This window comes from Meles meles, chromosome 5 (genome assembly GCF_922984935.1).
Source record: "Meles meles chromosome 5, mMelMel3.1 paternal haplotype, whole genome shotgun sequence".
Classification (NCBI taxonomy): Eukaryota; Metazoa; Chordata; class Mammalia; order Carnivora; family Mustelidae; genus Meles; species Meles meles.
In genome coordinates this window covers 5,395,927-5,423,271 of record NC_060070.1, presented here as the reverse complement: position 1 = coordinate 5,423,271, position 27,345 = coordinate 5,395,927, and the positions used below count along the sequence as shown (strand labels likewise).

The following is a 27,345-nucleotide window of genomic DNA, read 5'->3' as shown; positions in this document are numbered from 1 at the left end:
AACAATCAAAAAGCTAGGAGGCAAGCCACAGGATGGGAAAAGGTATTTGGTACGCAGGAAACCACAAAGTAGAAATCAATTAAGAGGGATGCCTGGGTGGCTCAGTTGATAAAGTGTCTGCCTTCAGCTTAGGTCATGATCCCAGGGTCCTGGGATCAAGTCACACATCAGGCTCCTTGCGCCACAGGGAGCCTGCTATTCCCTCTGCCTGGTGGTCCTCCTGTTTGCTTGCTCTCTCTCTCTCTCTGACAAATAAATAAAATCTTAAAAATAAAATCAGTTAAGGAAACACAGTAGAAAAATAGAAACTTCAAATGTGCTTCAAGAAAAGTGTAGATCTGAGTAACCATTAAACTTGAAAAAAAATGAACTTTATTAGTAATCAGGAGAATGCTAATTCAGACATTCAGCAAGTGTGTCAGAATGGCTAAAATAAAAAAACATTGTTAAGAAGGGCTGGAGAAGAAATGGATCAAAACAAATTCTTACCCTCTTCTTTGGGGACTTAAAATGCATACAGCCATTTTGGAAAAGATTTCAGCATTGTGTACAAAGTAGTTCTTTTTGGATATTATCTTCTTTACCAGCAGTCTTTTCCTCAAGAAACGGTGCCTTTCTTCTTTATTTTGTATCGTCTCTTTCTTGTTACCCTTCTTAAGTCTTTGGTGAACCTGCTTTGTCTATTCATATTAAGTTTGAAGCATGGAACATTTGAATTACGAACTTACGTATTCATATACTCGGCTCACCCACTGCAAGCTTCAGTTTGAGGTGAGCAGCTGAAATGTCAACTTGGAGAAGGTAGCGGTGTGCTCCTTATGGAAACAAAAACTCAAGCCTGTTATCTGCAAGCTAGATCCCTGTTCGTTGGTTTTCTGTGTACCATTTCCACTTCTTCTTTCTGGTTTTCTACAGAACTCTGTGATTGAGTGTCAAGTTTTTCTGGGGTTCTCTAGGGCAAATTTGCTATGGACCATATCACCTTATATGGACATACTAAGTTGGGTGTTTGATTGAGGCCCTGAGGTTTCCTAAAGTGAATTTGTAGTGGACTTGGTAGGCTATTGATTATCCACTGTATGTGCCAGACCATGTATTGAACCTTTTCTATGTATTATTCTGTATCTGCATTCACTCCTCAGTACAACTCTGCCAGGTAGTATCATCTCCGTTGTATAATTGAGGCTTTATTTTGATGACTTTCAAATTCCTAATTATATTCAGAATTGGAGCTTGGATATCAGTTGGGATCTGTGTGCTTTAAGAGTTTTTTTAAACACTTAGTAATAGTTTAGTTCTTGAGTTTATTCAAATTGGAGATGGAGAAAAGGGATTCAGGGTTGGAAGCACGTTCGTTGTTAAAAATGGCTGATGGCAGGGATTTGGGTTGATTAAAGAGGTGGATAAAGTACTGTTTGCCAAGGAACGAGGAAAGGATAAGGGGTTTTATTTGAATATAAAGGCAGATTTCAGAATTGGGGATCTTGTAGAGCTTGATCAGGTGTGTATAGGATTAGTCTATGAGGTTGGTGTGGACAGAGCTGTATCAAAATCCCCTGAGGAAAGGATGCTTTCTCCCAGTTAGACTTGTGTATTATCCTTCTTTGATTTGTCTGTCACTTACGAGATGTGGCAGTATTGGTGAACAGTTTAGTGAGGGGAATGTGAAAAGCTGTTGGGAATACAGAAGATTGGAGAAATGCCTTAGCTTCTGGAGCCCTTACAGCAGCGAATGCTAATAGTAGGATCAAATGCAAGAAAAAGGTAGGAAGCCGTAAACATAGGAATCGGTACCTGTGTGAATAACTGAATTAAAAACCACCACAGCATTTTTGTGGAATTGATGGTAAATACTTTTGTGTCTTTTGTGCAGTTGACCTGTGAATGAGGGAACTTCACTTTTTAGTATTCAGAGTCAGTTTGTGCTTCCCCTTGGCCTTTGTACTAGAAGTTTCTGTTGAGGGATGGCAGTTATTTATACAATTACTCTTATCACTGTCCTACTCATGGAAAGAATTAAGGCTCCTTGCAAAACTAGTAGTGTAAGTTAAAGTTAGAAATGGAAAAAAAGGAAGAAAAATAAGGTACCGACATAAAATTGTGTAAATAATATACTCTCAAGACTGAAATACTTAATGGAATCCAAATTTGGCCATCGGTGTTATGGAAGCCAACCGAAAACTATTATTCCTTCTGAATAATTGCTATAGAGAAAGTATTTTCTTGTTATGTAAATGAGACAGGAAGTTTTCCCAAGGATCTCTGTAAAAAATGCAAGTACTTATTTCACATAATGAACAATTTCTTGTATGCTGCTGACATTACAGAGTTTTGTGGAAAGGATTTGTATTGGCAGGCATCTAAGATTTTGTCAGACTCTTTAATATACTGGTTTATTCTGTTCAGATGACATGTTGTTGGCCAGTTCAGTATAGTACCTGTTTTATGTAGATATTGATGTTCCTAATTCATATTTTGTGTTAATACATGTGAAACTTCATGCTGAGCTCTTGTAATTACGTCCTCAAACTGGGCTAGAAATTCATATGTTCTTTAAGATTTATTAAAAAACATTTAACTTGACAAAGTAAAAATGCATTTTAACATAATTTTAAGAGCTATAAATTCAAGCAAGTGAATAATTATAGTGACTTTTTTTTTCTAGTTTAATTTTGTTGGGAGAATCCTTGGACCTAGAGGACTTACTGCTAAACAGCTTGAAGCAGAAACAGGATGTAAAATAATGGTCCGAGGCAAAGGCTCCATGAGGGATAAAAAGAAGGTAAGTCCTTGAACATGGGGGGAAAGCTTGATGTGAATAATTTACTTAAAATTTTGCATTCTAATAATAAAATGTCCAGATCTTTTGTGCGTAATAGCACTAGACATTACTTCATATCTGAAACTTTAGAACTTTTTTAAGGTGTTGTCATGATTTTTTCTTTTGATTATCAGGAGTTTTCATTTAGCCAACTAAGGTATCACCCAGTCCATCATGTTAACTTATTTTGGTATTTATAGTTGAGATGGTGCCAATTTGGAAACTAGTCACACTATAACGTTGTATATATAAAGGTATGTCATTAAAAGTTTTAAAAATGCAAAATGTTTCTGTTGATGAAATTTAAATGAAAGTGATCAAATGAATAGCTTTGGCTGTGTGTCGGATTATTGGGAGAGCTATTAAACAGAAAAAGAAGGCTATAACTAGCCATACGATACTTATCTTGGATTTCACCAACATTTTGTGTTGATTGTGTATTTATTAGACATTTTACTTTATATTGTTCCTGTTTTCTCTTTTTAATTTCTCCTGCCACTTATTGCTCTGCTACTTTAATTAATGAATACCCAACTATCTACTTTAAATATTGTTTTTAAAAAGTATTTTGTTTATTTATTTGACAGAGAAAGAAAGATCACAAGTAGGCAGAGAGGCAGGCAGAGGGAGGAAGGGGCGGTGGGGGGGGCAGGACCCCTGCTGAGCAGAGAGCCCAGGACCCCTGGGATCATGACCTGAACCTAAAGCAGAGTCTAAACCCTTTGAGCCACCCAGGCGCCCTTTAAATACTATTTTTAGGAAGGTTTTATTTGCCTGGTTTCCTGTTATCTAGTGATACTGTTAGGCAGGATACTTTTTGAATGTGTATCTGTGTAAAACACTGTTCAACTGATTTTTTTTTTTAAGCTTATTTAAAAAAAAAATTCCACGTATAAATGAAATCACATGGTATTTATCTTTGACTGATTTCACTTAGAGAAAATCCTCTAGGTCCATTTACCCCTGAAACTAATGTAATAACACTGTATGAGAACTATACTTCAGTTTAAAAGAAGGAAACCTAGATTTGATTGCCAAATGTAAAACATACTGTCAGAGAGGGTATTATTTTTTAAAATACAATGCCTTGAGAAGGCTATCAAGTAATAAACCTGTGGTTAGCTTATGTCGGAGTGTGTGCATTGAATCACTTTGTGGAGTTTATGGAGCAAACACCAGGTCTTCAGAGTAGTCTGATTTTTCTGATGGGCTGCTTTTCTGACCTTCCACCTCATTGCATTTACATTCTCCTCCCACCTGACTGGATTGCAGTCATTCTCTCACCTCGCAGACAAATAATGACTTCGTAGTTTAAAAATTGGGTATGTGTGGGGAGGGGGCATCCCCAATAATATTGATTATCTTTAAATCTTATTAAAATCTGTTCTTGTCAGCTGAGTTTAAATATATTTTGAGGCAAGTATGTGAGTTCTCCTTCAGCAACTTAAAATATTGTATTCAAAACATTTATTATTAGAATCTTAAAATGCTTAAACATTTTCTGAATCAGCTAAGTCGCAGTCTTACATTGGTATGCAGTTTTGGTTCCCCTGTTTGCACTTAATAGTTGTATTGGCATTAAGCAATGCTAATTTAAGAGCCATAGAAAAATGAAATCGACAGTTGATGGGCAAATAAATCTTAACCTTAAGATTAGTGTACCCATCAGTTAAACAGTTACTCTATAAATCCATGAAAAACATGTTTTCCCCTCTCCTCAGGCACTGTTAATTCTGTAGTAATGCCCCCCCCCTTCTCCACTCACACACTCTTAGACACCAAGGATTAGAGCTTAGAATTTGTGTAATAAGACGTACATGTGATGAAATTTTGTTTTTGTTTTTGATTGGGGTTGAAATTTTTATCCTGAAGAACATACTCTGCTGTCTTTGACAGAAGAACCAAATAGTTAAGACTGTGAGCTTTGTGACCACATTGTTTAGGTTTGAATCTTGGTTCTGTCACTTAGCAGCTTTGTGATGGACAAGTTACTTAATCTCCTGCTGTATAAAAATAGGAGTAGTAAAGGTGCTTCTGAGGATTAAATTAGAATAGTGCTTTGGATCATAGTAAGTGATCAATTAATGTTAATGATTATTCCTAATAAATTTTATCTTTAGGGGCTCTTGAGTGGCTCAGTTGGTTAAGCAACTGCCTTCGGCTCAGGTCATGATTCCGGAGTCCCAGGATTGAGTCCAGCATCAGGCTCCCAGCTCTGCTGGGAGTCTGCTTCTGCTTCTCCCTCTGACCTTCGCCCCTCTCATGCTCTCTCTTACTTGCTCTCTCTGTCAAATAAATAAATAAAATTGAGTAGTGCCCCTTATTCACAGGTGGGGGCTGTTCTGAGACCCCCAGTGGAAGCCTGAAAATGCAGATAGTACTGACCCTGTATATACTGTGCATTTTCCTGTACATGCATATTTCCAATAAGTTTAATTTATAAATGAGGCCCAGTAAGAGATAGCAGCAGTAATTAGTAATAGAACAATATATGGAAATAAGTTCTGAGACTGTGGTCTCTTCTCTCTCTGATAATATCTTTTAGACTGTACTCATCCTTATGATGATATCAGAGGGTAAAATGCCTACATGATGAGAGGAAGTGAGATGAATGATTCTGTGATAGTGGCTGCTGTTGACTTGATGATGAGTTGGGAGGAGGATCATCTGCTTCCTGACTTGGGATGACCATGGGTAACTGAAATTGCAGAAAGCAAAGCTGCAGATAAGGGGGACGACTGTAACTGGATAGTTAGTGCCTTTTTTTTTTTTTTTTAAGATTTTATTTATTTATTTGATAGAGATCACAAGTAGGCAGAGAGGCAGAAAGAGGGGGAAGCAAGCTCCCTGCTGAGCAGAGAGCCCGATGCAGGGTTCAATCCCAGGACCCTGAGATCATGACTTGAGCGGAAGGCAGAGGCTTAACCCACTGAGCCACCCAGGCGCCCCTACTTAGTGCATTTTATGTTTAAACTCTTACGTTGCATCAAGGTTGGGGGGACTGCTACTGTTTTTTTAAGTTTTGGAAAGGAGAATACTTCGTTCTTTTGTGACTTATGAATATCCCATATTCTCATTGCTTTTCTGTTTTTCTCTGGTGGTTGATGCATCCATATTCTGTCTTGTCCACTTTGTTCTTAACCACAATTAGGAGCAGTTTACACTTCTTTTTAAGTTTAATTTATACTGTTGGCTATCAAAATAAAACTTACAGATTATACATAATGCAAGAGTTAACAATAAAATAAGACACCAGAAAAATTTGGCCACAGATTATATTTTTAGTTTTATTAAAGTGCTATAGATGAACATAATTTAGGCGTATCAAATTAGTTTGAACGACTACCATTTGTTTGATTACGGTATATGGAGTCTGTGAAGGATTTATGCACATATTTTTAATGCTGGGAGTGTCTTCTATAATTTTAATGTAAATGTATACATAATTGTTAACTAAGTCATTTTGGTTGATGCTGTAGTCACTTTATTCATTGAACTTTTGAAAATATCAATGAAAGTAAAGTCCAATGGAAAGTGCTATCGTTTGTTACTTGACTATTATTTTGAGAAAAAACTCCAAGCAGATTGGACTAACAAGGAAGTATTGATGTGATACTTCTTTGTACTAAGCTGATTTAGGTGTGTTTCAAGTGTTTCAAAGGAAAAGCCAATTGGCTTTAAGCTTTTCTGCAAAGTTTTCAATTTTTGTAAAAGCTGAGAAAGCTAGAAAATCTTTAATTTACTGGTTGCCTAAAATATGATGGAAAATGCTGTTTGCTGATCTGCATCCTTCATTAGCCTGGTAAACTCAGTGAAGGCAAAGCATGTCTGTTTTATGGAGCATTTCCCTGGTGTTTGATGAGTACCTGGCATAGAGTAGGATCTGAAAAAAGAATAAATGTTTAGTTTAGATAATGAATGAACGGCATTAATGCCTCCCACTATGTCTCCATAAAAAAGCTTGTAAATATAGGAAATTATAAACCCTATGTGCTTTTAATTCTTTGGGCAAGATAAGCAGTACATTGGATTCTAAGCTGCTGGTTTTAAGCAAAGGAGTGAATATGCCACCTTAGTTTTTATTCTGTTGGGTTGGTATTTGGAGTTATTGATGGGGATAACAGCATTCGTTTTGTATGTAAGTACCCATAGAATGGTACTGGATAAACTTCATGGAACCAAAGAGCAGGAGCTGTGGTCAGATTTTATGAGAGGCTATGACCAAAACTTGGGTGGCTTGTCTGTTTCAGCAAGTACTCACCTGGGGCAGGCCAAGTATCCTCTGTCTCTGATTAAGTATATGGTACCATGGTGTCAGCAAGTGGAAACCAGTAGTTTTATGGATACTTCTTTTTAGTTTTCTTTTTAGAAGATTTATTTATTTGAGAGAGAGGGAGGGAGGAGTGTGGGGAAGGGGAATGGGGGAGAGGGAGAGAGAAACTTAAGCAGACTCCAGTATGAGGAGCAGAATGTGGAGCCAGATACAGGGCTCAGTCTCATGACCAGGGCTCCATCTCAAGACCTGGAGATCAGACCTGAACCAGAACTAAGAGTTGGATGGTCAACCAGCTGTGCAACCTGGATGCCTCTTGACGGATAGTTCTTTTGATTTGTGTACTTTGTATCAAGTATTATTCTAGGTATTTTATACACATTTGTTTAGGGCTTTTTTCCATGTCTTTTAAGTTTATTATTTTTTTATCATTTTGTTTTTTTACAGTGTTACATTGGTTTCAGGTGTACAGTATAGTGATTCAGCAATTCTGTAGATCACCTGTTGCTCATCACAACAAATGCATTCCCTAATCCCCTTTACTAGTTTAACCCACTCCCCACCCCCTCCTCTTTTTTATGTCTAAATGATATGTAATTATGCATACCACATTTTATTTTATCCATTCATCAATCAGTGGACCCTTGGGCTGCTTCCATATCTTGGGTATTGTAAACATAGGGAGGCATGTATCCCTTTGAATTAGTATTTTTGTATTGTTTGGGTAATACTCACAGGGTGATTGCTGCGTGGTAGGGTAGTTCTGTTTCTAACTTTTTGGGGGAACCTCCATACTGTTTTCTACAGTGGCTGCACCAGTTTGCATTCCCACCAGCAGTGCAAGAGAGTTCCTTTTTCTCCATATCCTTGCCAACACCTGTTGTTTCTTGTGTTGTTAATTTTAGCCATTCTGACAGGTGTGAGGTGATCTGAGTTTTATTATTCCTATTTTGTAGGTGAAGGAATTGAGCCTCAGGAGGTTAAATAATGTGTCCAAAGGTTAACTCCCAAAAAAGTAGCAGACCACATTCCACCTACAGCCTGTATTCTGTTCCGGGGTGTACTACTTCCTAGTTAGGAAGCATTTCTGAGAGTGACAGCAACTTCAGAAATAGCAGAACTTGAATACTGAGTCGTTTTAAAATTTGACTGTGAGGTCAAATTGGATATATTTGGTGAAACTTCTCTAAAGTTTTTAGTTTTTCCTCAGGGATGATATATTTTAAAGTTTTATTTTTGTGTCTTTCCCAGGATTTTCAGAAATCTTCTTTAGGAAGGAATTAATCCCATTTTCTGACAAAAACCTATACAGTTGAGCATAGAAATTCTAGAGAAATAATTTTTGGAAAAAAAAGTGGATTTTGATAGCTTTTCCATTAATTAGCAGAGGGCTACATCAATGTAAGGGCCAGGTGGAGAGCTCTGGGTAAGATGTCTGTGTGCTAGAGGGAGTGTATTCATCTTTAAAAAACGGGGGGGGGGGGGCACCTGGGTGGCTCAGTGGGTTAAGCCTCTGCCTTCGACTCGGGTCATGATCTCAGGGTCCTGGGATCGAGTCCCGCACCGGGCTCTCCGCTCAGCAGGGAGCCTGCTTCCCTCTCTCTCTCTCTGCCTGCCTCTCTGTCTACTTGTGATCTCTCTCTGTCAAATAAATAAATAAATAAAATCTTTAAAAAAACAAACAAAACAGAGGGGGTAGGCAGCTGGTTTCCAGTGCAGCAGGTGAATACATGTAAGTCATTAGAACAGAAGAGTGTTTCATACATAAATTAAATACTTGATAATATTTTGGAGTGATCGTTATTACAGTGGTAAATGAAGTTCACCTTTGGGAGTCTTTGTGAGTGGTGTTGTAGGGGACACTCTTGGGGATTTGTCTCTTTAGCATCCATTAGCTCTTCTCTGAGAGCTCCCCTGTCATAAATAAGTGGGGACTAAGTGTCCATGCTTGTGTTTCTGCTTCCCACTTCCGCCCCCCAAGCCAGAAATGATGCGTGAAATGTCTACAGTTGATCAAAGCTAGGTTAGTTAAGTGTTGTATCTTCTGGACCTTTTCATTGAGATTTAGTAATTTTACTTAGAGCCCTTTGCTTGAAATCAAGGAATGTGCACTTAATGGGATCAGATGGCCCTTCTAGGGCTGCTAATAACTATGGCCAGATGGTATCAACTGCTTTCACAATCTGTGCAGTGTCTGATTCAGACCCTGCAATAACCTCAGAAAATAGTTTTACTCTTCGAGCAGGATTGGAGACTTAAAGAGGCGACCTGTCCTGTCCCGCATTTCTTACTGATGACTACAGTAGATACAAATGCAGATCTCATTGAACATTCAAATTGAACTATGCAAATCAGTCTCCTCAGAATATGGGCTTTGAATTTAAAATCTGATCAGTCTGTAATACATTTTTAATTTTATTTTTATGAGGAACATTGTTTTGTGGAACATGATTTATGAAATGTTATTAGACATACTTTGTAATTGCAAACAGAATTTCATAACATTTCTACATTTTTTCTTATACATTACAAATTTTTCTTAAGTATCTCTTAAATCCTATTACTTCATTTCTTACGGTTAATATATATTTTAATTACTTAATGTATATTTTTGGAGACTTTAAGAGTACAGATAGCTGCTCTGTCACTCTACAGCCTACCCTCGTTAACAGTTCTTGCATGTCTTCTTAGATTTTTTCATGCAGTTATATATATACATTCACATGTGTTACAGAACACGGATAATGTTAGATATGATGCTTTATAATTAGCATTTTCTTCTGCAATTCTGTATTCTGTCCTGTGTCAGTTCACTAAGTAATGGAGCTTTGTAATGTCGAAGACGCACAAAGGATGCTTTAAGGCACTATTGACAGCAATATGCAAGGACAAATTTTCTCGATATTGGGGGGTGCTTAGACTTTTATTCTTAAAGATGTCGCTCCTGTCTCAGCACTTTGAAAGTGAACAAATTAATACAGGTTTTTTTTTGGTTGACATCCTAAAGTGGTTATGATGGACATTCTGACATCCTTTAGCATAGGTACAGTTTATTCTTTTAAACTTTTCATCATGGCTATTTTTTTTAAAATTTATTATGTTCAGTTAGCCAACATAGAGCACATCATTCGTTTTTGATGCAGTATTCGATGATTCACCAGTTGCATATAACACCCAGCACTCATCACATCACGTGCCCTCCTTAATACCCATCATGGCTAATTTTAAACATCAATAATCCATCACCGAGCATCAGCATTGCCTGTCTCCTTCAAGGTATGCCCTTACTCCTCGCAGCTCTTATTCCCTCTTTTGCATGTCGTATGATTTGGGGAGCACATTCTAGACATAGTATCCTCTGTAAATATTCTATTATGCTTTGCTAAAATAACAGGGCTCTTTAATGCTATCATGTTTATGCTTTTTTATCACCCCAGATTTTCTTTGTTATCATATATCTAGTCAGTGTTCCTCGTTTTCCTCTTGTCTCATAAATGTGGTTTTTTTTCTTAATATTTTATTAATTTGACAGAGAGAAATCACAACTAGGCAGAGAGGCAGGCAGAGAGAGAGGAGGAAGCAGGCTCCCCACGGAGTAGAGAGCCCGATGCGGGGCTCGATCCCAGGACCCTGGGATCATGACCTGAGCCTAAGGCAGAGGCTTTAACCCACTGAGCCACCCAGGTGCCCCATCATAAATGTGTTTTTAAAATACTTCGTTTGAATGGCATCCATGTGAGGGCCATATACACTGCAGTTAATTGATGAGATTGCTCAAGCCGTTCCATCCCTCAGCTCCATTTCTCCTTCTTACATTTTTATTTGTCAAGGGACTGAGTTATTTATCCTAAATAATTACTGTGGATTTTGCTGATTGCATGGTGGCATTTAACACTGATCTCTGTCCTCCATATTTTTGGGTAAATGAGAAAGGTTTAATCAGATTTAGATCTCCTGCTCTCCCTTCTTCCTTTCTTCTTTTTGAAAGTGTATTTCACAAGTAGTGTGGTGATGGTGGGTTTTTTAGGCCCTTTATTTCAGTAGGAATTGTGAAATGGTTATATCCTGTTTGCTCATTAATATTAACTAGATTCACTTTTTATAGGAAAGGCTGATGAATGTTCCGTTCTTTATTTACTAGTTTAAAAATAGTTGGTTCCTAGGAATCCTTCAAAGGTAAAGAATAGGGTTTTTTTTGTTTGTTTGTTTCCTTTTTGAAAATCAGTATGAATGCCTGTAAACTATTTTGATGTTTCAGTTCATTGCAGTTAGTGTTTTCAATGATCATGCTGTTTGACCATTGGTGGCTTCCTCAAGTTCACTTCTAAGTGCTTCTGACACTGCCCCAGTGGGTGGGGCTGGTCCCTTTGCTTTCTTGTGTGGTGTGACAGTCCAGTGTCGTCCGAAACAATGCTCAGGCTTGGAGTCATCCATTTCTGTAAGGAATCCTAGTTACTTTTAGTGAAAAATACCAAGTAGAGATTGCATTCTGGACTTAGGTGGTACTCATTATTTGTAGACCTTTTCAGGACAGAGCTAGGAGATACATACATACATACATACATACATACATACATACATTCACACATTCAGGAATATAGGTGTATACAAGTCCATTCTCATTCAAAATCAGGGCTACAGTGTTTTATTTAATTGATCCTATAGATCTGTTTTCTTCCCCACTGAAAAATCCTGCTTCCTAAAGACACAAAATAAGGACTCATTTGCTTTATTCTAAGATACATAGAAGTCTCAGAATAACAGTACAAACACTACTATCAACAACATAGTAAGTGAAAACAATTTTTCCACAGTTCCTATTGTTTTTAGGTTTATCCCACTAGAGACTGAAATTCTGTCTTTTAAAACAATAATTTCCGAGTGTATAATAGGTACATCATTATGCGGGTCCACATTTAAGCTCATTTGTACTTGGTTTTCTAAGTTTGATAGTTGCTTCAGTTATCTTTCTGTTACTTGTAAAAAGTTATGTGGTTCGAATCTATGAGTAGTCAAATCTGTGAGTAGTACGGAATTTTCAGAGACTCTCGCTCTTACCCCGTTGCCTGTATGCATTCCTGCTCCTTGCTATTTAGGTAAATTTTTTATATTTGTTTCCAGTTTATCCTTACATTTCTTTTTTGACATTAACAGTCAAATAAGTATGACAGTTGTGTATGCCTGTGTGTGTAATTTCTCACTTTTCGTAGGTGGTTATGTACAACATTACACTTTTCTGCACCTTTTATTTAACAGTATATTGTTGAGATAACTTTGTGGGGATCTAGTGAGACAGCTCTTTTAATAACTTACCATATTCCATTGTGCGGATATACTATAAATTATCCCAACATTCCCCTATTAATGGACATTTAGATTGTCTCTAAGCTTTTTTTTTTTTTAAGATTTATTTAATTTTTAAAACTTTTTTTTAAAGATTTTATTTGACAGAGAGAGGGAGAACACAAGCAGGAGGAGTGGGAGAAGGAGAAGCAGGCTCGCTGAGCAGGGAGCCTAATGTGGGGCTCAATCCCAAGATCCTGGGATCATGACCTGAGCCAAAGGCAGATGCTTAAAGGACTGAGCCACCTGGAGCCCCTGTTTGTTTATTTTAGAGAGCAAGCATGCAGCATGAGTGGGGGAAGGGGCAGAGGAAGATGGAGAGAGAATACTCAGGCAGACTCTTTACTGAGCAAGGAGCCCGACAGAGTGCCTTGTCCCAGGACCCTGAGATCGTGATCTGAAATGAAATCGGGTGTTGGCTGCTTCACCGACTGAGCCACCCATGCTGCTCTGCTTCTAGGCTTCGGCTGTTCCACATAGGGAGAGCGCCGCATTGATAGCTTTTACCTAGATTTTTACATGACCTTGTTAATTTATCTTCAGGGTAGAGTTCTAGAAGTGGTGTCCCAAAGTTTTGCTAGCTGGTCCTGAATTTCTCTCTCTCTAGGGGTTGTTCCCATTTTGCATTACCACCAACGATGTATGAGAGTTCCAGTTTCCTAAAAGATTGACCAGCAGTCTTAAACTTTTATATTTTATACAGGAGATTGAACATCTGATAAAGGCACTTTTAAAAAGTCATTCTTTAACTATATTCCTGTGTGTGTGTGTGTGTGTGTGTGTGTGTGTAAAAAAGGTCATTACTGTTACAAGCGGTGCAACCGTCTCTGGTTTCCCAGTTAGTCATTTCTTTGCAATATATTTCTTATGCTCCCATCCAGCCCATTTATAAATAATTATTAGACATAGTTGAAATAGTGTTATTGGTCTTTAGGTGCATTATAATTTTAACAAACTTCTGTTTGTGCCTAAGAAATTCATTACTATTTAAAATGTTTTCAAGAGGAAAAGTGCTGTGATTTTTCAGTTAGTTTATATGGCCTTTCTCAGCGAGGGTTCCTCTTCTGGACCACAGAGCACAAAAATTCTTCAGTTTTACCTAGAGTGATTCATAACAAGTATCATTATAGATATGTAGGAGAGAAGCTAATTATATATAATTTATGCCTTGGGCCCAGCATTAAGACTTGATTCTCTTGTGAGTCCTTAGTTGGGAAAGGCTATTTATTCCCTGCAAGGAATGTTTTTTCCTTTCTACTTTATATCCCTTCCTTACTCCCCCTACTCACCCCACCCCCTCTTATTGGTACCTTTGACTTGATGCATTCAAAAATAGGAACTTTTACAGATTCTCTTTATCTTATAAATCTTATAAATTGAATATATACGATGTTTCATAAATATGATTTGAATAATAGTATTTATCTGTGAAAACAGATGACTTGCTTTAGAAGAATGATTATGAAAATTACAGTATTACGTAATCTGGTTTGGAAGGAACCTTATTAAAGCCATGAAGTCCAACCACTGTGTGATATTTAATTCTGTGATACTTTATTCCTATATTGCAAATGATTGTTACTCAACTTTTGTTACTTCCTTTCATAGTTAATTTAATGCCTTCTCAGGAAGCAGATATTTTTCAGTACTTTTGATTTTTGCCCTCAAGGAGCTTTCATCCATGGGAGACTGATGTACTGACAGTGAATTAATGCACAGTGTGCTAAATGCTCCTTTAGATGTTATCCTTGTGCTGTGGGAAGTCGAGGAGGTGTGTAAGGAGTTCTGTCGTAGATTGAAGGTTTTAGGAAAAGGTAGAGAGAATCAGACTACAGCAGGAATTTACAAGGCAGTTGAGAGGAGTGGTATTCTGGATACCACCAGTAGGATCAGCCTGTGTACACTTGGCCTGTTGCAGTGGAAGTTCTGAGGTATGACGGGGAAGGCAGCATAGATACTGGAGGCAAGACTGAGATCTGAGTATGTAAGGACTTAAATTTTTTTTTTTTAAATTTTGAAAGCGTGCATTTGTGCTCTTGTTTTAAGATAAGACGTTTTATGTTAATTGTTTTAAAAAAGATAACTAGGCAGTGATAGGTGAAAGGGAGAAGTGTCCTAAGGCCAGAGACAAATGACCAAGTTTGTTAGAAAGTTCTTTCTTGTGTTGAGATAGAATCAGTATCTTTGGAACTTAGATCCTCTGATCTTATATCTGTTTGGAATTCAAAACAAATATAATTCTTAAACCTTGGAGCCTTTGACATAATTATTGGTAGTACTTATGTCTTAAAAGTATGCTGTTGTAGCTATAAAACTAGTTCCCTAGTAGCTGTAGTCTTTTTTTTTTTTTAAATTTTAATTTTTTTTTTTTTTTTTTTTTTAGTGTTAGGAGATTTGGTCTTGAATTCAACCTTGAAATGATTGGTAGGTTTCTTTTTAAAAAGAAAGGAATGCTTGCCTTCTGAAGAGTTAAATTAGTGCTTTTCAAATAATCTGCTGTAAAGACCATTACAGAACAATTCTAATCCATTGTAGACCAATCCTTTTGTAAACTATAATGAAATTATCAGATAAATAGAATTTGAAAAAGACACATTCAGTCCTGTTTAAAACATTTTTTTATCAATAGATAAAATTATCCAGTTGGAATGCTATAAAACTTTCTAAACACACTTGAGTTCTATACTTGCAGGCTATATTTCGCAGCAGTACCGGTTTAAATACCAGTTTATGACTTGATCTCCTGGTTCACAGAACTGTAAACTAGATTCATGGTGTTCTCTCCCTCTCTACTTGGTTCTCCTCTCTCAGCTTTGCTGTGTGTGTTTTTAAAATAAAGTTCATTTTAGAATACTGACTTTATAGTTTTGTTTCTGATTACATGTTTATTATGAACTCAAGTGGCTTAGCCTTATTTTAAGATAGAAAGTATAAAACTGTATTAAAAATTAAATGTTTATTTCAAATTGGGTAGTATCTCAAGACGCTATTACAGAATAGATCTGCTGTTTTGCCACCTTAGTTGTTAAGAAGGATTGGGAGGATATGAAATAAAAATTCTATTTATTTAAGGTACAGGTATTAAAATTGGTGAGGCACTCTTTGAGGAGTAAAAGATGGATCTAGTGAAAATAAACCTTTGTTTTCATTAGGAAAGTAACCTGTAAAACTTAAGCTAATTACTTGCCATAGATCTAATACCAAGATGAGTTAATTGTCCATGTCTAATGAAATGAGATATGAGTTTCACTGAAAAGGGAGAGTCCATTTTATCACTAGATGCTGTTAATGAGCCTTTTAAAATTAAGTCTTGATTGGATTGCAGTCAATTTAGTTAAAGAATATTTGAGTACCTCGTAGTTGTGTTGTATAGAACAGATTCTCTTTTGAGAGGATTCAGTCTGTGTTGACAGAATTAGTAGGGAATTGTTGCTTGTGTGTGTATCATGCTGCATCAGTTGATTTTCTTTTTCAAAATTCTTTATAGCAAACTGATTGGAAAATCTTTTCTCTCATATTAACAACAGATTCCAGGCAGTTTCATAAGCCTAGTGAGCCATCCTGTTCTGTGTTGCTAGTTTTATTTTTCTGTTTAACTCCAGTTGTGAGTGATAATGATTCACAGAAATTATACTGTTAGTCTCTTGATTTTAAAACAGGTGAACTTTTGGGGCGCCTGGGTGGCTCAGTGGGTTAAGCAGCTGCCTTCGGCTCAGGTCATGATCTCGGGGTCCTGGGATCGAGTCCCGCGTCGGGCTCTCTGCTCAGCAGGGAGCCTGCTTACCTCTCTCTCTCTCTCTGCCTGCCTCTCTATCTACTTGTGATCTCTCTCTGTCGAATAAATAAAAAATAAAAAAAAATCTTAAAAAAAAATAAAAAAAAAAATAAAACAGGTGAACTTTTATGTATAATTGTTAACTCTTTTGCTTTTAAAGGTAGGTGTAATTGTTTTGTGGGATTTATGTATGTATGTATTTATTTATTTCAAATTGTCATGCCAGGTCAATATCACAGCCTGTGGGTCCAAAAAATTAAAGCTGAGTCTAGATTATTGAAATAATTTATATTTTGTGAATTGTTACTTAGAAAGTAAATAGAAATTATAGCATATAAGCATATTTTATAAAGGTATTCATAAGGTTTTTAACAAGTTTTTGCTGAATTCAAATACCTATAAAGTATTATACATATAGAGGACTGCTCATTTCATATTGAAAATATTTTTAAGAATGTGATATTAAGAACGTTTTGTGTAATTTCATCATTGTAACTAATAAGATTAATTTCTGACAAGTAACTTGTGTTCATTTAAATTAATGGGATTATGGAATGTTAAGAAACAGGTAATTGGAATGTATCCTTATACTTGAATATGTATGATATGATCAAGTTGTTGCATCAGAGTGTTTTAAGACATTTAAAATTTACAAGAGGTCACAACTTTAAAATAAGTCAGAAGTAGTAAAAGCAAATGCTTAAGCTTATCTATTGTAAAATAATTTTTTTTTTCTTGATTATGAAAGCCTTTCATGTTTAGTATGGAAACTAATAGACACTTTTTAAAAAACCATAATCTTTCCCATTTGGAGGCAAGTGTTACATGTATATGTTGATGTGTATTTGAGACCATATGTTTTTGTAAACTAATATATTTTACTTAAGAATATTGTATCTATTGGGATGCCTGGGTGGCTCAGTGGGTTAAGCCTCTGCCTTTGGCTCAGGTCATGATCTCAGGGTCCTGGGATTGGGCTCCGCATCGGGCTCTCAGCCCCACATCCCCCCCTCTCTCTGCCTGCTTCTCTGCCTACCTGTGATATCTCTCATCTGTCTATGCCCATAAAAACTCATGTACATGTTAAAAATGAATTGTTTTTTACTATGAAAATGTTGTGAAAAACATCTGCACATATTATTAGGGTGCATTTATAGAAGTATAAATGGTTGGTTGAAAATGTATTTGCCTTTTAAAGCTACTATTTGAAATTATAAGCACCCTCAACAGGAAAGGGAAGTGTTTGTATAAAGAATCGTCTGTGAAATTGGGATACCAGTTTTTTGGGGGACAGAAATATACTCTGTATTGATTTGCATTTTTAGTGAGGTTAATGAGGTTAAATCTGTTACTATATATCTATTTAGACTTTAATACTCTCTTTCGTATTGCCTGTCATTGCTACCAACGCAAACCACTGTGTTTTTTGTTAATATCACTTTGAAAAAATACAAATTTCTATCTACAGAAAAGTTTAAGAGTGGTGCAGTGGATCCTGTATACCCCTTACCTAGATTTGCCAGAGTTAGGAACATTTTGTACATCTTTGTGCACGTCTGTTCTCTTCCTGTGTTTATATATGTTATATGTAGGTGTATTCACTTATATACATACAGTTAATGGTCATTATTTTCTAATTGTGCACTCATAAATTCGCCTATTTGCTAAGATTTATTAGTAATTTCAAAATTAATACTGGTGGCACTTTCACAGTTAGCATGGATGTGCTTAGAGCAGAAAAAAAAATTGTGAGTCAGCCAGTGCTCTTGTTCCCAGCTGAACTCAAGTGAAGCAACACCAGTCTCTCCTTTTAGCTCTAATGCTGTGAATGAGTGTTCTTTTCACGGTCTGCTTAGTGCAATGTTTTTTGCAAAGTTGCTTTTTGCTGGTGAGTTTGGTGTTAAAAATGACCCCAAAACAAATTGCTGTCTAGTGTTTCTGAGCTCAAGAAAGCTGTGACATGCCTTAGGAAGAAAACACACGTTAGTCTTCCTTAAGGGGTGAGTTCCAGTGTTGTTGGCTGTGAGATGAATGTTAATGAATTAACAGTATGTATTAAATGAGGTATCTTTTAAACATAAACACACACACAACCACACATAAAACCAGATTACAGTATTCATTGATTGATGAAGATGTTGTGACCAGAGGTTCATAGTAGCATGATCCTGTTCCAAGGGAACCATTGTTCCCTTAGGAACAATGGTTTAGTATTCTCTAATTCAGTGTTCGCAGGACTTTATAGATCATAACTATACTGAATAATGAGAATTGAATTGATCTGTGTGTTGTGCGTGCAACGTGTGTGTATAAAATTATTAATACCTTTTATTTGCTGAATCATTTTGAGAGTTGAGTTGCAGATGCCCTGACCCTTCATCCCTATGTTAGAGTGCGATTCCTTCGAACAAGAACATGTTTACATCATCAGGGTCTCTCTATTCACATCTAGCAGATTCAATACTACTACAATATTACATTCTTTGATACACATTCTGAACTCAAATTTTTCCAGTTTTCCATTCATTTAAATTCTTTCTGTCCCAGAAACGTGTTTGGATCACAAATGACACTTGTAGCTCTAGATCTCCAATTTGAAACAGCTACTGAGCCTTTCATTGTCTTTCATGATTTGGGTTTGTTTCATTGTTTTCTTATGATTAGAGTCAGGCCAGGCATTTTGGGCAGGAATGTTTTAAAAAAGTGATGCCGTGCCCTCAGCACACTGCATTAGTTACCTAGTGTTAGTTTTCCCCATTTTGATGATATTCAAGTTGATCATTTGGTTAAAATGGTGTCAGTCATATTTTTTCACTGTAGAGGTAGTTTCCCCCCTTTTCCATTAATAACCAATCTGAGGGGAACACTATGAAACTTTGTACGTATCCTGTTCTCAACAAGATTCTGCTCAACAAGATTCTGCTCAACAAGATTTAGCATCAGTTAATGAGTCTTGCTCACATCCGTTAATACTGTAATAGTGTTTACAAAGTTGTTATTTTTCTCTGTCATTTGCTTCTTATTAGTTGACATTCAACTGTAATGAAGATACTTCCTGTCACTTGTGATAGGTTAAGAACTCTTTCTATATTATATATTATACATATAATATATATAGAAGTTTTTTATTTTAGCATATACTAGAAAACTTAGCCTTTATTCATTAAAGCATACAGGAAATCAACTCATTTCAAATAACACTACAAGTAATAGATTGCCTTTGACCTGAATCTAACTAGAATCGGTGCGATTTGTCCGTCTCCTTTTGGTTCTCTACATACGTGCAAGGATGGCGCTAACTGTTCAGGGGAACAACCAGTGACCTTTACATTTCTCATGTCTACCCTCTTAACACTTTACCCTTCAGATTCTTTAATCATAAGCAGCTTTTCATTTTTCACTATCCACTGGCAAAGTTTCGTCTTTTCAGGTAGTTCCAGTTCCAAAGAGAAGACTTTGTTTTCCTTATTTATGCTTATTTCAGGTTTCATCATCTCCCCATGAAAGTTTCCATCTTTAGAGAGCTGCCTCTATATTATATTGGCTTTAGAATGTACATCTCTCAACTAGGCTCTCCCTTGAACTCCAGCTTATTGACTTACCATGGTTACTGGCTGGTGTAGGGAGGAGTGAGTGGTGAGTGGAATGCTCAGTCATTGGTGGTGGGGGGGATGGAGTGGTAGTGGTTTGAAGGCTGCAGCTCATGGAGCAGTTGCTGGATTTGGCTGCCGCTCTCTATCCTTACTGCATGTGAATTAACCCATTTAATCCTTAAACAGTCCTGTGAGGTAGGTACTGTTTTCATTCTAATTTTATCATTGAAGAAATGGTGGGTAGGGAAGTTAAGAACCTTCTCTTAACCTGACTAGTGAGTTGCTTAGTCGGGACCTGAGTCCCAGCTGGTTTGAGTGCATGGGTTTGATTACTACATTGTGCGCTTCCTCCGTAGCCTTCCCATGTCCTTAACGTTCCCTGTTCCTGCCTGTCTCCCTCGAGCAACCAGAGTGAAGTTTTGAAATAGTCCTGTAGTGTATGTTCATGTATTTAGGAATCAGATCTTCACTGTGGCTAATAGGCCCGCCATGATCTTGTCCAGCTGCCTTCCAGGCTTCCCTTCTGTTCGCTGCCTCTCTGACTGAGCACCCGTCTCTCCATTCTGTGACGCGCTGGTGCTCTCACTGTAGAGTTTGGTCTTGCCACCCTCTTCCTGGGATACTCTTCCCCCAAAGCTGTGCAACCCCATCCCATTTCATTTCAGAGTTCATGCAGTTTCACTTTTTCAGAGAGATCTTCCATAACCACTCTGCTCAAATGCTCCTCTCCTCTCCTTTTATCCTTTGGCCTCTGCATTTTTCTTCCTGTTCTTCATCACTCTTGAGATACTTTGTGTTTATTACTTATCCCTCCTCCTGAGGGAGTGGATTTGGTGTTTTGTGAGAGGAGAGTGCTGACTGTTGTGTTCATTTTGTTCACCGTCCTGTCCTCCATGGTAAAGCTGTTAAGTACTGCCAACAGTGGTATTCAGGAAATACATGGTGAGGGAAGGAATTTCCTTTTAATTTTGCTTATAATTATTTTGCATAATGAAGTTTTCACTAGGACAGTCCAGCTATATTTTATTGTTGTTTTGGTGGATTCTGTCTTTAGGGTGAAGCTCAAAGGTTTTAACGTTTCCCAGTAGTTTGTATAGGTATTTGATGTTTTCTCTAATTGTTATGGTTTTATTTAGTCAATTAAATCTTACATTCTTTTATAAATTATTTCATTCTATAAGATAAAATTGGAAATTCCACTGTTCCTCAGTTATTTCTTTTTTCAATTACTTTGCTTTTTAAGACAATTTAACAATTTTTAATTGCTTTTGATAATTGCGTAGTTTTTTTACAGTATGTGAAAAATGTGAAATTTTAATTTTTTGAAATTCTTAATAGCAAATTTTTTTTTTTTTAAACTTTCAAGGAACGTTTTTGTTTGCAGTTTACTGTTTGGAGGAATTGACTCCAATGGCATACGTCAGAATTTGCCCAATCAATTGTATTTTGTCCAGATATGATATATTTATTACCAAATGAGCTAATAAAAACAGGAGTGATGTTTGTGGTAAAATGATGTGTAGTGTTTCTAAGCCATATTATCTTCGTATTTTGATACCATGCTAAGTCGGTTTTTTGTTTGTTTGTTTGCTTTTTTGTTTTTTTGAATAGCTCTTTGGAAGGGTGATGCTAAGTTCTGATTTGCTCAGGACAGGTCTAATTATTGATAAATATCTCTTTTCATTTTTAAAGTGTACTAGTTTGAATGGCAAATTTCATAGTCACCCTCAGATGTGGGCATTGTTTTTATGTTCAATTATTTCTACAAAACATTAGCATTGTAATTAAATCTGCTTTTGTACTATCCTTCATGAGATTTGTTGTTATGGAATGATACTATGGCCTTATGAAATTTTTGTTATATAGTCAAAATGTTGCTTTTAATAAATCTGTTTCAAAGTGTTTCCCTTAGAATAAGAACTAAGTTCTGTATATTTGAAGAAAAATTATGGAAAATGTGTATCTAAGGATCATTTTGCCCTCTGGTACTTGATGCCTTCCTTGCTTGTTTATAGGATTTGATTCATGTTCTTTATTGGTTTGCTCTTATCAGCAGCCATGGTTTAAAAAAAAAAAATACATGGGAGACATCCTCAATTCTTTGTATCCGTGGTTGGCCACGAACAGAATTGAGTCCTTGTGCAGCTCAGTCTGTTCAGATTTCTCAGCACCGCTGTCTCAGTCAGTGCTGTCCTTAGTCTTTGACCAGACTTTTGCAGCCTCGTCTTTACTCTTCTTTTTCCCAGTTTATTTGCATAACATCTTTTTTATTTTCCTGTAAAGTGAGTTGTTTCGCTATTAATGTCTTGTTAGTATATGTATATGTGCCTGTGTCTTCTATCTAGATAGGTGTAAGGTTGTAGTACTCTGTGTTAGGAAATGAAGTTTCTTCTCACCCATTGCCAAGCAGTTGAATATCCTATTGCCATTACCTGATTTACTTTGAGTTACTCTAAACTTTGATTGTTTTAACTGTCTAGTTAATTCATATAATAAGTGCATTCTCACCTGTCAGGTTTTAGACTTCTTGTATATAGGGCACTTTTCTTCTGTTGATGTCACATAACTTAAGTTTTTTGAGTCAGGGTTGTCTTAAGCATTTGATCAGAAGCATCTCACATCACAGGTGTGATGTTTTAGAAGTTAAGATTCTTTTAAAATTTACTCTTTATTGCTGGTTATAGTTATCAGAAGAAAAGAATGAAGTCACCATGGAGAACTACACGAGATTATGTTTTGAGCATTCTACACATGTAGAAGGAGCTGGTAAAAGAATTTAAAATAAAAATCATTTTATATATTTGGCATGATGGCAGAAATCTGTTGGCAGGAAGTGACATTGTTGTCCTGAGCAGATCTTATGGACAGAGACTTCTTTCAAAATGGAGTATTCTATTATAGTCAAGGTTGAGGTGCATGTAAATACCCCAAAATGATCTTGTGTGTCTTCTCTCACCACCAGTTAGAGGATACCTAATGGGACCCTCTGTGATTGGTTCAAGATGCTTATCATCCCTAACCTCCCACATCCCCACCTGAGCCCCAGGCTGGTTTAAATAGAACTTTCTTCAAGGTATACCCAAAAACATATTGTCATTTTTCATTAAACTAGTCTAAATTAATCAAATTAAAATTGAATAAGAAAACTTGAGTAGCCTCACAGCCACAGTGAGTGTGTTTTAGTGGCTGGCCTTCAGGACAGCAGAACAGACCATTCTCATCATTATGCAGGAAGTTCTAGTGGACGTTACTGGCCTAAGCAGAGATTGGAGGAGAAATAATATCTGTTTTATAACTTTGTAGAATAATTTTAAATTTATAGAATTGCAGAAATAATACAAAGAATTACCATGTACCTTTCACCTCTTTTACCATTTTTTAAAAAAAGTTATTTATTTATTGACGGAGATAGAGAGACACGGCGAGAGAGGGAACACAAGCAGAGGGAGAGAGAGAAGCAGGCTTCTTGCTGAGCAGGGAGCCCAATGTGGGGCTCGACCCCAGGACTCTGGGACCATGACCTGAGCTTAAAGGCAGACCCTTAACGACTGAGCCACCCAGGAGCCCCCATTCTTTATTTAACATTTACCACTTTAGAGCTCTTGGGCCTCTCTGTTTACGTCACCCATTCCTCCCTCCCTCTTTCTCCTTTTCTCTCTCCCTCCCTCTCTCTTGGAATTCGTCTTGGAATATGGAGAATTTCCTAGGCTTTCTTTGATTTTTGCAGACATTGGGTTTTGGGGGGAAATAATTTTTTATGATTAAAAATATTTAACATGATTATAGATGTTTGACAGGTTTATAAACCAGATTCTAAAGGTGCTCATTTTGTTTCTTTGGGGTATTTTCCATTCACTGATACGTATGTATTTAGTTGTATTTACTCAGACAATCACCTGTCTCAGTGCTTTTTCCCTTGCTGAAAAATTTTTTGAACTCGTTATGAGAAATATTAAAAATAATTCGGGAATGTGCTGATGACCAATCTCTTTAACTTTTGTCCACGTTCACCTAGATACTTTGGACCAATTTGCACTATGTAGGTGCCAGTAATAAGTGAAATCTAGTTGATACAGCAAGTGCGTTTTATTGATATTAAAGCTAACTCATCATTTTTGAGGCATGATGGAATGATTGATTTTACTTTGATGGAAAGGTTAGATGAAAAAGAAAAACACTTCCTTAAGCTGGCAGAGAAGACCAGGAACCATTGTGACAGTAACTGTGGGACTTGATGAAGATGTGAAGCAAGTAGTAGTGGCATCACCGTGCTGTGACACGTGACTTACTGCAGCAGCAGCGGCGGCAGCGGACATTGAGTTTCCCCTGACACAGCAGATGGTCGGTTACATCCTTTGTAGGATGTTGTTTTCCCTCGCGATGTCAGCCCCGTCTTCTCACCCCCGGTGTGTGTTCATTACATGCCTTTATCCACCTAGAATATTCTTCCACCTTTCAAAATTTATTTAATAATTTAAAAGTATTTTGATTCCCTATATTGGGCCAGACAAGAAACAGAGAGTTTTCCTTTATTCCCGGGGGCCTGACTTAGAGGGGAAGACCAAAAATAAGTAGCAATGAACTAGACAGTTTTAGATAGTGGTAAGTGCCGCGAAGGGAGTGACATCAGGTGACAGTCAGTGTGATCAGGGTGGCGTTTTCAGAGAGGGTGTGTGAAGCCTTTCATCGGGGCTGTGTGAGGAGGTGATCTCTAACCTATGACAAAAGGGGCTGATGACATGGGAAGGCCTGAAGACTGGATACCACGAGAGCCCGGTGCGAAGGCACTCGTATTAGAATGAGATTACACTGAGGAATCGCAGGGCCAGGTTGGGTGGGGTGAGAGGAGATGAGGTTGCATAGAGATGGTGTCTGTCCAGACTCTTCCAAGTAGGCATGGGTGGGAGTTAGGATTTTATCGGAAGAGCAGTTGGAAGTCAGACGATCTTAAGCAGAGTGGGATGATCTGATATATTTTAAAAAAGAATAGTCTCAGAGTAGTTAGAGAATGGTTGTAAAGGTTATAAATGTGTAGGGAGGTGGTTAAGAGTTGAAGCAAGGGGATCGAGAGTAGGCTCTATCAGTTGTTGAGGTGGGAGATGACAGTGGCGGGACTGGGAACCTTTCTCCAGGTGCATTTTAATTCACCACCGTCAGAGCACTTCAGCCTTCCCTAATCCTCTGTTCATGAGCTTCCACAGTGCTTGTTCTCTAAAGATACAATGTAGTATTTAATTTTACTACTCCTGTTTCCTTACTAGGCTGCCTTCTCCAAAAGCAGCGATTTATTTGTATTTCTGATTTCCTCAGTGAAGTGTGGACATAATTGTGCCCATGTAAAAATTATGTTCTTCTAACAGAAGAACATAAGTTCTTCGTCACCACTTTCTTGAATTTTCCGAAGTATAGAAGTTCACATAGATAATACGGAAGACTTACTTGAAAATTTATTTAAATACAAATGACTGACAGTATGACTTAAATTACATGAAAGAGAAAAAAAAAAAAAAAGAAAAAGCCAGCAAGCACTTTATAAGTCAGTTGAGTAGGACTTAAGGTTAAGAAATGAAACTGAAATTCAAAATGTAAAAGTAATATTAATTGCCAGGGTAGAAATAATATATTAAGTACATTTTGAAAGAATATCAGTGGCCTTAATTAGGTTTTCAGGTCACACCCACAGACATAAGTAACAATTTTTTATCTTCTTTTTTTATTTCCCCTCAAAGATTTTATTTATTTGACAGACACAGATCACAAGTAGGCAGAGAGGGAGGCAGAGGGAGAGGGAGAAGCTGAGCAGAGCAGAGAGCCTGATGTGAGGCTCAATCCCAGGACCCTGGGATCATGACCTGAGCCAGAGGCAGAGGCTTTAACCCACTGAGCCACGCAGGCACCCCAACAATTTTTGATCTTCTTAGAGTGAAAATGTTTTTACCCACTCCCCTCCACCAGGATATGCATGATTCTTCTCCACCTTAACATCTGTATATAGCTTATAATGTAAACCCATAATGAAAGGTAGTTTTCTCGGTCAAATGGTTGGAATACTTAACTACTATTACTTATAATACTTATAATATCTTATATTTTGTTAATAATAGGTGTCATTTAATAGAAAGTATTAAATTGTGTATTTTAAAAAGTTTAAAGTAAGTTTTGACAAGTTTTGAAGTAACCCTCGATAGTGTGAATTACGATGCGTTCTTTCCTTTGGTCACTTACCATGCCTCCCCACTCAGCACAAGCACATACACATGAACTGGGTTTTGTTAAGAGTTATTCCAAGGATGTGTTTTAAATGTTTTTGACATTTAAAAAAAACCAAGGCATTTGAGACAGAAATGTTTTTTAGACAATAGTTGTTTAATGAGCTGCTTGTATAGACAAGAGAAGAGAAAGGGCCTGATTACTCACAATCTGATATTTGAAAAAGCATTTTTCCGGATCTTCTGCATTTGCATATCTAATTGCCATGTAATCAAAACGAAGTGAACTGTAGCTGCTTGAAACTCTTGAAATGAAAAGCAATCATCTGTCTGGGGAGGAGGAGAACCCCCTTACATGCAAGCTAGCCTGAGTATTAGCATTATAGTCTTCTTGTGTTTAATTATAGGTGTCTGACTGAGCAGTAAATGTATGCTTGTGTAATAAAGAAGTGAATATGACTCTGAAACACCAGCTCGGCTTTTTGGTAACAGAGCATTGGCTCTGAGAGAAGTTAGTATCCATTGTGTATTTTGGCGATAAGGGATTGTGCCATAATGGCTGTTAATTACCTGCTTTGTTTGATATGGAAAGTAGTGCCTCCACGTTGTCCTTCTTACCAGTGGCAGCACTCAATTAAAATGTGTATTAAGCAGCTATAATGCCCTTCTTTATCTCTTGGGAAGACAGGAACTAAAGAAAAGTAGTGGCCTTTTTCCAGCTGTTTGCTGGCAGCTATGTTTTTGGGTAAATCCTTTGAAAATAGAAAATTGTTTACCCCAAGATATGCCCTTCATATGTCCATAGACTTTAACATTGTATTTTATTATTTTTGCTACCACATAAAAGCGTTATTAAGAACGAGATTATTTTCTTAATATTCTTAAATGTCATTTGGAAGTTCTGTAGCTACTGACTACCAGAGAATTTCAGACTACTTAAAGCTCCTTTTATGTTTTAACTCATTTGAACGTCTAAATCTAACACAAATTTAAAACTCTATCTCTCTCTATTTTTTTTTTAAATTTTTCTTATTGTCAAATAAGTAAATTACCTGTTAGTTCGTTTGGTATTGCTTTACCTTCCTAACTTGGGTGTTGAATCTGTGGAATTGGAATATAATTAATAACCTCTACAGTCTGCTTAGAGAGATTGCGGTAATGTATGTAAAGGATGTAAAAGCATACATACATCCGGTGTGCGGTTAGATGCTGCTCAACTCAGTGCCACTTCTTCTAATGTTGTTTGTCTCTGTGATATTTTTCTTTAAAAAAAGGTATTTATAAATATAGTAAATTGCCAATATGTATATTTTCCTGTGCTCTGCCAGCTG

The 27,345-nt window shown here is 37.0% G+C and overlaps 1 protein-coding gene across 7 annotated transcripts in view; it reads left to right on the top strand.

Moving 5' to 3' along the window:
- QKI (QKI, KH domain containing RNA binding) overlaps positions 1 to 27,345 on the top strand; it is a 163,649-nt gene that overhangs the window by 57,196 nt on the left and 79,108 nt on the right. For all 7 annotated transcript variants that reach the window (XR_006818239.1, XM_046004176.1, XM_046004174.1 and 4 more), the window contains exon 3: positions 2,666 to 2,782. Coding sequence is in view for 6 of the 7 variants with exons in the window: in XM_046004176.1 (XP_045860132.1) it covers positions 2,666 to 2,782 (117 nt within the window). In the remaining variant the exon portion in view is untranslated. The remainder of the gene's footprint in view (positions 1 to 2,665; positions 2,783 to 27,345) is intronic.